The sequence below is a fragment of the Oryctolagus cuniculus genome, chromosome 6 (genome assembly GCF_964237555.1).
Source record: "Oryctolagus cuniculus chromosome 6, mOryCun1.1, whole genome shotgun sequence".
NCBI lineage: Eukaryota > Metazoa > Chordata > Mammalia > Lagomorpha > Leporidae > Oryctolagus > Oryctolagus cuniculus.
The window spans coordinates 50,245,744-50,258,721 of NC_091437.1; the positions used below are offsets into that span (position 1 = coordinate 50,245,744).

The window sequence follows — 12,978 nt, forward strand, 5'->3', positions numbered from 1 at the left end:
ACTGTCAAACTGGGTATAAGGTTTCCAGTTTTCCATGTACTCACTAACATTTGATATTACTTGACCTTTTTATTCCAGCTGTCCTTCTGGATATAAAGCTCTATTTCATTGTAGTTTTTCACTTGAATTTCCCTGATGGAAATGATGTTGATTATTAGCCATTTGTGTATTTTCCTGGGAGGAATGCCTATTCAGATTCTTTGCCCATTTTGAAAAATTGTATTCTTTGATCTTTTCACTGTTGAATTGCGAGAGTTTTTTATACATTCTGGATATACATGTCTTATGTGCAAATATTTTCTGCCATTCTGTGCACTGTCTTTTTACTTTATTAATGTTATCCTTTGAAGCACAACATTTTGTTGAATTCCAATGTATCTTTGTTTTTCTTTTGCTACTTTGGTATCTAAAAATCCTTTGCCAAATCAAAGATCATGAACACTTACTCATAATTTGTTTAATAGCCTGTAGTTTTAGATCTTACATTTAGGTTATTGATCCATTTTGAGAAAGTAGCTTTGTACTTACAGAGATACAAAAAGATTTAAGATCTTAAAGCTTATGTGTTATAGTCATTTTTGCCATTAGGTGTGATACATAAACAACTTTGGAGTTTACCTTGCAATAATGATAACACAGTTCACCAACTTTAATATTCTTTGTTTAATTTCTCTTATAGGAGGTAACAAAACTGCGCTCTCAGCTTGCTAAAAGAAAACAAAATGAGAGAAAACTTCAGGAGGAATTGAATAAAGTTCTGGGTATCAGACACTTTGATCCTTCAAAGGCTTTTCATCATGAAAGTAAAGAAAATTTTGCCATGAAAACTCCATTAAAAGAAGGTAAGAAATGAATAAATGCATAAAAGTCTCATCTTCCTTTAGATTTCCTTTCATGGCATTTAGCAGCTTCTTCATTTATTAACTTTGAAAATTTGTTGACAGCTTTTGATATAAAAGAAATTCTTACTGAAATTGTTTTGTACAATAACTTTTTTCTCCTCTGTATTATTTTTCTCTGTATCTAAATGCTACCTGTCCTTCAGGCCCAAATTACATCTTCTTTAAAGGCTTGCAGGACTTTTTTGCTACCCACATTCCCTCAAATTATTCTCTCTGTAATAACTAATTATTTATTGTATATCTGCTACATCCTTCATTTTCTAAAATTTGTGTTTTTGGAAAAGTAGATTTACTCTTTCCTCATGTTGGATCTTTGTTTATTTCACAACAAATAAAAACTGGTTGAAATAGTGATAAAGGAATATATTCACAAGTAATGCTGCAGAATGTAAGCCTTGCTTCATCTGCCTTAGAGAAGACAGGAGGCCTGTTCTTAGTTTATAATGATTGAGGAGTTAGTTTTCATTTAAAATACTGATAATTTTTTCTAATATCCTTCCAGGCAATACAAACTGCTGCTGAGCTCCTATGGAGAATCAAGAAATCATGCAACATCTGAAAAACCTGTTGAAGATTACTTTATTTTGATTGTTGATGATGATATTGTTGTTACTATTATATTTTAATGGGTTTTTTAAAATGCTTTATTTGTATTTCATTTAATTGCCAGGGCCGGCACTGTGGTGTAGTGAGTAAAGCCAACACCTGCAGTGCCGGCATCCCGTATGGGTGTCAGTTCCCATATGGATGCCAGTCCCGGCTGCTCCACTACCGTTCCAACTCTGCTATGGCCTTGGAAAGCAGTGGAAGAAGGCCCAAGTCCTTGGGACGCTGCAACCACGTAAGAGACCTAGAGGAAGCTCCTGGCTCCTGGCTTCGGATCGATGCAGCTCTGGCCATTGTGGCCATTTGGGGAGTGAACCAGCAGATGGGATATATCTCTCTCTGAGTCTGCCTCTATGTAACTCTTCCTTTTAAATAAATAAATCAGTCTTTTAAAAAAATTTTTAATTGCCTATCCTTAGTATGTGAAAAAAATTCAATTTTTTAACCAATATGTCTTCTATATTTTTCCTATTATAAATACTGCCCTCTTAATGCTAATCTTTATCATCTTATTGTAGCCGTATATCTGACTTTCTAGCTTACATTACTTCCCACAAAATCAGTATTCCTTTGAAAATCATCTTCATTATTCCCCTTGACAGTAGCCTTAGTTTCAAGATTATGATTCCATCTCACATTTTTTTAGCTTGATTCTGGAAGTCTTTTTTTTTTTTAAATTGATTTATTTATTTGAAAGGCAGAGTTACAGAGAGGCTTACATCTGCTGGTTCACTCCCCAAATGGCCTTAGTGGCCAGAGCTGGGCTCAATCCAAAGTCAGGAACCAAGAGTTTATTCCAAGTTTCTCACACAAGTTCAGGGACCTGAGGACTTAGGCCATAGCAGAGAGCTGGGTCAGAAGTGGGGCATCTGGGACTCGATCTGGCACCCGTATGGGATGCCAGCATTGCAGGTGGCGGCTTTACCAAACAGCCCCAGTATATGGAACCTCTTTAGAGAATTTGTCATGTACCATTTGTCATCTGCTTGTCTACTGAGTGTGTAGCATGACAAAAAATTATGTCATTTACCCAATTATCCAATTTGAATTTTATAGTTACATTAATGTCTCTATTTAAGATGTATTAATTTAGTGTCTACCCTCCATACTCCACTTAACCCAGAATTCCAAATGACACTTTAGAAAGTGATAATTCTCCCCCTACAATATCTGATTTGCACAATTGATTTTTTTTTTAATTTATTTTATTTATTTGCAAGGCAGACTTAGAGAGGGACAGACAGAGATCCTCCATCTGTTGGTTCATGCCCCAAATGGCTGCAACAGCCAGGGCTGTGTCAGGCTGAAACCAAGAAGCAGAAGATTCTTCCAGATTTTCCATGTGGGTGCAGGGGCCTAAGGACTTGGGCCATCCTCTGCTACTTTCCCAGGTGCATTAGCAGGGAGTTGGATCAGAAGTGGAACAGGGGCCGACGCCGTGACATAGTAGATTAAGCATATGCCTGAGGTGCCAGCATCCTATATGGGTACCAGTTTGAGTTCTAGCAGTTCCACTTTGGATCCAGCTCCCTTTTGATGGCCTGGGAAAGCAGTGGAAGATGGCCTACGTCCTTGGGCCTCTGCACCTGTGTGGGAGAACCAGAGGAAGCTCCTAGCTCCTGGCTTCAGATCAGCCCAGCTCTCTGGCTGCTGTGGCTTTTGGGGGGCCTCTCTCTAACTCTGCCTCTCAGCCGGCGCCGCGTCTCAACAGGCTAATCCTCCGCCTTGCGGCACCGGCACACCGGGTTCTAGTCCCGGTCGGGGTGCCGGATTCTGTCCCGGTTGCCCCTCTTCCAGGCCAGCCCTCTGCTGTGGCCAGGGAGTGCAGTGGAGGATGGCCCAAGTGCTTGGGCCCTGCACCCCATGGGAGACCAGGAGGAAGCACCTGGCTCCTGCCTTCGGATCAGTGTGGTGCGCCGGCCGCAGCGCGCCAGCCACGGCGGCCATTGGAGGGTGAACCAACGGCAAAGGAAGACCTTTCTGTCTCTCTCTCTCACTTTCCACTCTGCCTGTCAAAAAAATAAATAAAATAACTCTGCCTCTCAGGTAAATGAATAAATATTAAAAAAAAACAAAAAACAAAAAACAAAAAAACGAGTGAAACAGCCGGGTCTTGAACCCATACAGAATGTTGGCACTGCAGGCAGTGGCTTACCCCCTACATCACAGCTCCAGTCCCTCAGGAAAATCTTTAAGCCTAGAAGTTAAAATATTTAAGTAGAGAACCAACACTGTTTTGTTAAAACACAGCTCCAGAAATAGAATTGCAGATATTTTCCGAGAATTACAATTGGATGACAAAAAGACTAAAAGTGCATGGTCATAATAATAGCTCAGCAATTTATAGCTTTTAGAAAGTGCAGCAAGATTTCGGAGAGTTTCAACATTTCAGGCCTCGGGACCTACAACATGGGGCAGCGTTGATTGGAGAACTGTGAGTTTAATAACGCATATGTTGGCCCTCAACCTTAAAAGATCTTATATAGGTGGGAATAAACTAGTGAGCAAGAAAATGGGAATCCTTCGGGTCAGAGGAACATTAAGGCCGACTCATGCTAGTCTAGATAGAAACTTGGGAGGAAGTTGGAAAACTTGGCCCTGTAGAGGATATGGTTGGTTGTAAAAACAGTTTAAGAGAAACTATTAAGACCAGTTCTTGCTAGTGTGTTTTAAAACAGCAGCAAAGGAGTTAGGGGAAATGAGACACATGGTGCCCTTCAGCAGGAAGAGCCAAATGAGACAATACCCCCACCTCCTTATAGTTGAGATGAAAGTGAGGTAGTGAATAAACCCTCGACAGGTCAGGGAAGACAAGTAGGGCCAAGAAGGCCTAGGTAGAAAGTTTGAAAGAGAATACATTGTCTCATTCTCTTGTAAGATATTCTTCCTGCATGAGTGTGGCAAAGAGACTTTGGCTGAAAGAGACAGAGCAGAGAAAGGCCAGGGTGGCTAGGTTCATGAAATATTGGCAAAGAGACGTTGCCACTAGACAAGGCAGGAAAAAGGCTAGAAGACTAGACATGGGGCATTCCTCAGGACACGGTGAGGTTGCTCAAGACTCGCCACTGCTCTTATTCTAGTCCCTTGGTGGTTACTGAATATGTTAACAGAGATCAGCTGCTAGGGGATTTTGTCTGTATAAGAAAGAATTTAGATGTGAAACAGTAGCAGTAAGCATGCTAGCCAAGTTTAATGGAAAGAAATAATGCAGAGAATACACCTAACAGGCCAGGAGGGCATCTCAGTAAGGAACTGAGAGCTTGGAGTGGTATTGTGGCATATCAGGTAAAGCCATTACCTGCAACACCAGCACATCACATGGGCATCAGTTCATGTTCTGGCTGCTCCACTTCCATTCTAGCTCCCTACTAATGCATTTGAGAGAGCAGCAGAGCGTGGCTCAAGTGTTTGGGCCCCAACACCCATGTGAGAGACCCAGAAGATGCTCCTGGTTCCTGGCTTCAGCCAGGCTCAATCCCAGCCATTGTGGCCATTTGGGGAATAAACCTATGGTTGGAAGATCTCTCTCTGTCCCCCCACCCCCCGTAACTATGTCTTTAAAGTAAATAAAAATAAAATCTAAAAAAAGTCTTCATGAAATTTCCAGGGTTCACAATACTTTGGTGAAGTATAATTATGTAAACATTTTTAGCTTGTTTCCTACTTAATTCAAAAACTTATTTAAAGTTTCCAGAATTGAAAAACTGTTACACAGTAAGCTATTTAAAGTTTACTCCTCTATTTTGGAAGTCCAGATAGCAGGATTACTAGATTCTCTTCCTCTTTTGCTTCATGTTGTATTTAAATGATGTAAGTGATTAGTTCATATGCTGATATCAGATGCTAATCCTTTTTTTAAAAAACATTTATTTATTTATTGAAAGAGTTACACAGAGAAAGAAGGAGAGGCAGAGAGGTCTTCCATCCATGCTAATCCTTTTAAATTAAGGTTTTTCTTTTTTTGTAACTGACCTAGATAACAAGATTTTTATGCATTTTGCAAAAATTTTCTCCTGTTTTTCTGTTGTTATTGAGCCTTGATTGGAAGACTTGAATCTGAAAAGAGTTGACATTATCTGCCTATTTTTAATGTTGAATGATTAGATTAACTCTGATTAGATGAGGCGCACAGTGTTTGAATACTCAGGTTACATGGAGAAAGCCAGGCTTTGCTAGGTCAAAATATTGTTGTGCCTGAACAGGTACAAACAGAGGAGCACCACACATTGATAAAATTTGATGGTCCTTTATTTCTGGCAGTGGAGAGTGGGCTCATGTCCTAAAGAACTCTCAACCCTGAAGCTTAAAACAACGGGGTTTAAGGCAAAAAACACAAGGAGGAAGGGGGAATACATGTTTGCTAGGGTCAAGCTGACCTAAGGCCTATGCAAAACTGATATCAATTATAATCTTGACAATAGACAAATTAAAATCTTAATATTCATCCAGGTACAGCGTATCTGTTTTAAGCTTGAGTGATCATGCTAGGGAGTTTATATGCTCTACCTAGTGGGATGTTAAGTACTGTTATTGTCTGAGTGTTAGATCATAGTTTCAGACCAGAGTCTCATGGAAGGGGGTGCTTTCTCAAGATGGAGAGGGTGTTCACGGAAACCATGTGAAAAGATGGGGGGTGGGTGACCGGCACAGCAGGTTAAGTCACAGCCTGCTGTGTCAGCATCCCATATGGGTACCAGTTAAAGTCCCAGCTGTTCCACTTCTGATCCAGCTCCCTGCTAATGTGCCTGGGAAAGCAGCAGAGGATGACCCAAGTGCTTGGGCCCCTGCATCCATGTGGGAGACCCGAAAGAAGCTCCTGGCTCCTGCCTTTGGCCTGGCCCAGCTCTGATTATTGCAGCCACTGGGGAAGTGAAGCAGTGTATGGAAGACCCATGTGTATGCGCTCTCTCTCCCTGCCTTTCAAATAAATAAATAAATCTTAAAAAAAAAAAAAAAAAAAAAAAAAAGCTCAGGGCCTTACACATACCTGGCCAGGCCCTTAAAGCCTATCTGACTATTATTAAGCATAAAAACCTCCTGCTCTCAGTTCTTAGTTGCCTTTAAGAAGGTTAGCAAATGGCATGAAGTAAGAGTTTTATGTGGACAGTACTGCCACACAAGGATTTATAAACAGCTCCCACCTACTTAGGCCCTTTGTGGAGGTACTACAGGACAAATTTCTTGAGGTGGGTGGAGAGATGATTTAAAATGTATATGGTTTACTTGTCTGCATCACCACCTGAAACTCCAATTCAGGGCATTTGCATTAACTTCCTAATAGAATGTGACTACTATATGTCCAAAGAAAAAGCATAACTGGTATGTCAGAAAGTAATCTAGTTAGAGTTCATCCTTATCTCTGGGGAACACAGCCTGGCACCAGAGGAGATACAGACCATGTAGCAGATTGCTACTCCTACAACCTAAGACAACTCTGGTATTTCTCATTATAACAGGTTATGGATCCCTAGTTACAGAGGATACCAAAGCTCTTGTATCGGGCCCTTACGAGCAAGACAGAACAGGGCCCCTTCCTTTGAGAAAGAACAAAACATAGCCTTTGCCCAGTTAAATGCTGTCATGGCTATAGCCCCTGTGGTGGAGCTGCTAATCTAAGTCCTTTGAAATAAAGGCAGGCAGGTGGTTAGACATGCTAACTGCTGCCTTAGCAATCATCTGCACCATGTTCCAAGAATGTTTTTGAGTCAGTCTAACTAGACAGGTACAGAACTATTTTCTTCCTTTCTTGAATGAGGTCAAACCATTCCAGGTCCAGGATGAACATGATCTGGTCCAGCATTGGGTAGTATAAACACTAATGGTTTTCTCTCCTTGGCCCTATAGATTCTATACTCTTTCTGCTTCTCTTTATACTATGTGCCTTTAGTGACCTTGCTCATTTTGTCAACAGAATAAAAGCCTTCCAGTTCCAGATGGTTGTGAGGCAGGGCTTCCAGCCTGTCCTGTTATAGGATGTGACCAGCCCTCTGGACTGTGCAAGACACTCTTTTCCCAAGCCATTTCTGAACACCATAGGACAGACAGCAAAAGAAGAATCCCCATAAGCAGCTCTACACCCATAGGTAGCTCTGAAGAAAACAGAAGGAATACCTCACCCATGTCTGCCCTATAGGTTACTTCCCTTGAAGGGTGAATGTTAATGTAGTTAGGTAGACATTTGCCTATGTGTGTGTCAAGGGCCAAAGGAAATGGAGATTTTGTGAAAATGGGAAGTTTGTGTGATAAAATGAGGATGTAAGCCTTGGAAGAAAACCAGTTTTTATATATCAAAAGTCTTGCCATTGCTCAATAATCTGGCCATTGCTCAGTAATCTGGGTGGGTGGTTCCCAGCCCTCTCCCTGGGGGCAGTTTAGGGGAATCTCATCTGCCCTCCACCCAACAATATCTCAGAAAAGGTGTAGGATGAGGAGAAAGTGAGCACCCACACCCAAATCCATAAAAACACAAGTCCGAATGCAGACTGGGCTCTCAGTTCTTTACCCAGATGCCTTCCAGATCTGCCAGGTGTACTCTCTTCATCACTTCTTTCTCATTAAACTAGGCTACTATGCTTACTAATCAAAATGAAGTAAATTATTATCAAGAAGCAAGTGATTACCTAGCAGTTAAGATGTCTATGTACCCTACTGTAGTCCCTGGATTCAATTCCGGCTACACCTTTGGCTTCTGACTCAAACTTCCTCCTAATACAGACTCTGAGAAGCTGCCCTGATGTCTCAAGTTGGGTCCCTACAACACAATGCGAGGTCTGGATTGCATTCCCAGTTCATGCCTCCAGCCTTGGCCCAGCCTTTGCTATTGCAGGCATTTTGGAAGTGAACCGGCTGGCGCCACGGTTCAATAGGCTAGTCCTCCACCTAGCAGCGCAAGCACACCGGGTTCTAATCCCGGTCGGGGCGCTGGATTCTGTCCCGGTTGCCTCTCTTCCAGGCCAGCTCTCTGCTGTGGCCCAAAAAGGCAGTGGAGGATGGCCCAAGTGCTTGGGCCCTGTACCCCATGGGAGACCAGGAGAAGCACCTGGCTCCTGCCTTCCAATCAGCAGGCAGCCGCGGCGGCCCTTGGAGGGTGAACCAACGGCAAAAGGAAGACCTTTCTCTCTGTCTCTCTCTCTCACTATCCACTCTGCCTGTCAAAAAAAAAAAAAAAAAAAAAAAAAGGAAGTGAACCAAAAAGTAAATATACCATCTTTCTGTTTCTCAAATTATTTTCTTGACTACTGTCTCAGTTTGAATATTTTGACATACGTGTTTTAGCCATGTGAATCTTTTCAATTGCATTTTAATGTTAATATTCAATTTTTGTTTATTGATTTTTTTCTCATTGATTCTTTCTCTAAAAAAATACTGTAGCATTTTTTTTTTAAATATTTATTTATTTATTTAGAGCCGGTGCTGTGATACAGCACCTACTTCGGATCGGCTCAGCTTCAGCCGTTGCAGCCATTTGGGAGGTGAACCAGCAGACAGAAGACCTTTATCTCTGTCTCTCCCTCTCACTGCCTATAAATCTACCTCTCAAATAAATAAATAAAATCTTTAAAATAAAAGATTTATTTATTTGAAAGGCAGAGTTACAGAGAGCCAGAAGCAGAAAGAGAGAGAAAGAAAAGAGAGAGAGAATCTTCCATCCACTGGTTCGTTCCCCAAATGGCTGCAATGGCCAGAGCTGGGCTGGGCTCAGTTTGAAGCCAGGAGCCAGGAGCTTCTTCCAGGTCTCCCACGTGGGTGCAGGGGCCCAAGGACTTAGGCTACCTTCTGCTGCTTTTCCAGGCTATAGAGATAGATCAGAAGTGGAGCAGCTGGGACTGGAACTGGCACCCATACAGAATGCTAGCACAGCAGGCTGCGGCTTTAACACCATGCCACAGTGCTGGCCCCTGTAGCTTTTCCTTTTTTTAAGATTTATTTATTTATTTAAAAGGCAGAGTTAGAGAGAGGCAGAGACAGAGAGAGATAGCTTCCATCTACTGATTCACCCCCCCCACCACCACCAAATGGCTGCAGTGGCTAGAGCTAAGCCGATCCAAAGCCAGGATCCTCCATCTTTTTCTGGGTCTCCCACATGGGTGCAGGGGCCCAATCGCTTGCAGCATCTTCTGCTTTTCCAGACCGTTAGGTTAGCAGAGAACCGGACCAGAAGCAAAGCACCCAGGACTCGAACCAGCACCCATATGGGATGCTGGCACTGCAGGCAGTAACTTTACCCACTATGCTACAGCGCCAGCAACATACTGTAGCTTTTTTTTTTTCTTTAAGATTATTTACTGCAAAGGCAAAGTTAGAGCAAGAGGCAGCGAGAGAGAGAGAGAGATCTTCCATCCATTGGTTCACTCCCCAAATAGTCACAACCACTAGGGCTGGACCAAATCCAAGCCAAGGGCTAGGCACCAGGCAGAGGCAGAGGTCTTCCAACTGCTGGTTCACTCCCCAAATGGCCACAAAGGCTGGAGCTGGGCTGATCCGAAGCCAAGAGGCAGAAGCTTCTTACGAGTCTCCCACATGGGTGCAGGGGCCCAAGGACTTCCACTGCTTTCCCATGCACATTAGCAGGGAGCTGGATTGGAAGTGGAGCTGCAGGACTCAAACCGGCGTCCATATGGCATGCAGGCACTGTAAGCAGAAACTTAACCTTCATGCCCCAGCTGCGGCCCCTTGAATATATATTTCTAAACTTAAAAGATGTATCTATGCCATTTCAAGGTGAAAGATTTAAATTTCTTAGATCCTAGTGAAATAAGTTTTTTTTGTTTGTTGATATCTGTTTTTATTTCTCCTCAAAGTGATTCATAAGGTCTATGTTTTACTTCATAAAAAAAACTGCCAAACTATTAAGATTCTATCATTACATATTCCCACGAACATTGAATGTGAATTCTAGTTCAAAATCCTTTTAGTGAAGGAGTTAAAGAATATGTCACCATCAAATATTCCAAGCTTGCATAATGATTATTTTGACTTAAAGGCATTCAAAACACAGGAGCGGATGCATGGAAGTCACTTTGCCCTTCCTCTGTCTCTTAAAAGCAGATGAAATCCCCATGTGAAGGATGCTGTTCCTATACTAGAAGAAATAATATTTTTATCATTAAGATTGGGAAACTGGGGCCTGTGTTGTGGTGCAGGGGTTAAGCTGCTGCTTGCAATGCCGACATATCTTATCAGAGTACCCATCCAAATCCCAGTTGTTCTGCTTCTTATCCAACTCTCTGTTAATGTGCTTGGGAGGCAGTGGATGATAGCCCAAGTACTTGGCCCCTGCCACCAATGTGGGAGATCAGGACAGTGTTCCTGGCTCCTGGTGTCAGCTTAAACCAGACCTGGTATTATAGTCATTTGGGGAGTGAACCAGCAGATACAAGATATTTCTCTCTCCCTGTCTGTATGCATTCTACCTTTTAAATAAATAAATCTTAAAGGGGGGGGGGGTTGCTGGCGCTGTAGCACAGTGGGTTAATGTCCTGGCCTGAGGTGCCGGCATCCTATATGGGCACCACTTCGAGATCTGGCTGCTCCACTTCCAATCCAGCTCTCTGCTATGGCCTGGGAAAGCAGTGGAAGATGGCCCAAGTCCTTGGGCCCCTGCACCCACGTGGGAGACCTGGAAGAAGCTCCTGGCTCCTGTCTTCGGATCAGCGCAGTTCCAGCCATTGTGGCCAACTGGGGAGTGAGCCATCGGATGGAGGACCTCTTTGTGTGTCTCTCTTTCTCTCTCTGCCTCTCCTCTCTCTGCATAGCTCTGACTTTCAAATAAATAAATAAAGAAATCTTTAAAAAAAAAAATAGACTGAGGGGGCCAGCGCTGTGGTGTAGCAGGTAAAGCCGCCGCCTGCAGTGCCAGTATCCCATATGGGTGCGGTTTGAGACCCGGCTGTTCCACTTCCGATCCAGCTCTCTGCTATGGCCTGGGAAAGCAATAGAAGAAGGCCCAAGTCCTTGGGCCCCTGCACTCACATGGAAGACTCAGAAGAGGCTCCTGGCTCCTGGCTTCGGATCAGCGTAGCTCCAGCTGTTGAGGCCAACTATGGAGTGAACCAGCAGATTGAAGACCTCTCCCTCTCTCTGCCTCTCCTTCTTCCTCTGGGTAACTCTTTCAAGTAAATAAATAAATCTTTTAAAAAAAAAAAAAAAAGACTGGGAAGTTGAAATTGAGAGAATTTTGTCCATATTATTATAATAACTCTTATCTTCTACTTCACCCCATAATCTACTTTTTTTACAAGCTATTACTACTCTTTTTAAAATTTGATTTAAGGTATACAAACTTCATGCCTTTCATACATGCAAATTTAGGAACACAATGATTCTTCCCACAATACGCTCTCCCCCACTTATACTCCCACCCTCTTCCTCCTCTCTCTCCTATTCCCACTCTTAATTTTTACAAAGATCTATTTTCAGTTTCCTTTATACTCATAAGATTAACCCGATAGTAAGTAGGGAGTTCAATGAATAGTATGATAAAAAAACCAATGTTCCTCAACAGTAGAGACAAAGGCTGTAAACAATCATAGAATCTCAAAATGTCAATTTCACTCCTGTACATTACATTTTAGATGCTCTATTAATTACTGCAGACGAGGGAAAACATGGTATTTATCTTTATGGCATATATACAGTATGAAACACTACTCAACAGTAAAAAGGAAAAAAAAAAAAGAAATCCTGACTTTTGTAACAAAATGGATGAAACTAGAAACCACTATAGGTAGTGAAATTAGCCAGTCCCCAACAAGTTATTGTTAATCTTGATCTCATTCAGTATATAATTCTTTGATTCTAACTTCATCTTTGGGACTTAATTTTCTTATGAAGGCACTATGCTACATAAAAATTATGTTACACAAATGTATATGCTTTTTGCCTGTTGATCTGTCATATCAATTTTTAATGTTAATTTAATTACTTGGTACATTGGTACATTGGTCATTTGTTTATTTTCCTTTGTGAGGTATCTGTTAAAAACTTTTGACTCTTGGGACAAATGCTGTGGTATAGCGGGTAAAGCTGCCACCTGCAGTGCTGGCATCCCATATGGGCACCTGTTCGAGTCCTGGCTGCTGTACTTCGATCCAGCTCTCTACTATGGCCTGAGAAAGCAGTAGAAGATGGCTCAAGTCCTTGTGCCCCTACACCCCCGTGGGAATACCTGGAGGAAGCTCCTGGGTCCTGGCCTTGGATCAGCGCAGCTCCAGCCGTTGTGGCCATCCATCTGGGGAGTGAACCAGCAGATGGAAAATCCCTCTCTGTTTCTCTCTGCCTCCACTTCTCTGTCTGTGTAACTCTGATCTTCAAATAAATAAATAAATCTTCAAAAATAAAACTTTTGACTATTTAAAAAATTTTTTTCATGTTATTAGTTGTAGAAGTTCTTTAACAACTCTGACTAAAAATCCTTTTTGGATATATGTGTTGAGATTATTTTTTCCACAGTCTATGGTTTTTTTTTTAA

At 42.1% G+C, this 12,978-nt stretch overlaps 1 protein-coding gene across 2 annotated transcripts in view; it reads left to right on the forward strand.

The window, feature by feature from the left end:
* HMMR (hyaluronan mediated motility receptor) overlaps nucleotides 1-1,540 on the forward strand; it is a 34,414-nt gene extending 32,874 nt beyond the window's left edge. For both annotated transcript variants that reach the window (XM_008255359.4, XM_008255360.4), the window contains exons 17-18: nucleotides 680-842; nucleotides 1,405-1,540. In XM_008255359.4, coding sequence (XP_008253581.1) covers nucleotides 680-842; nucleotides 1,405-1,424 — 183 coding nt within the window. In that variant the 3' untranslated portion in view covers nucleotides 1,425-1,540. The remainder of the gene's footprint in view (nucleotides 1-679; nucleotides 843-1,404) is intronic.
* Nucleotides 1,541-12,978: the final 11,438 nt, after the last annotated feature.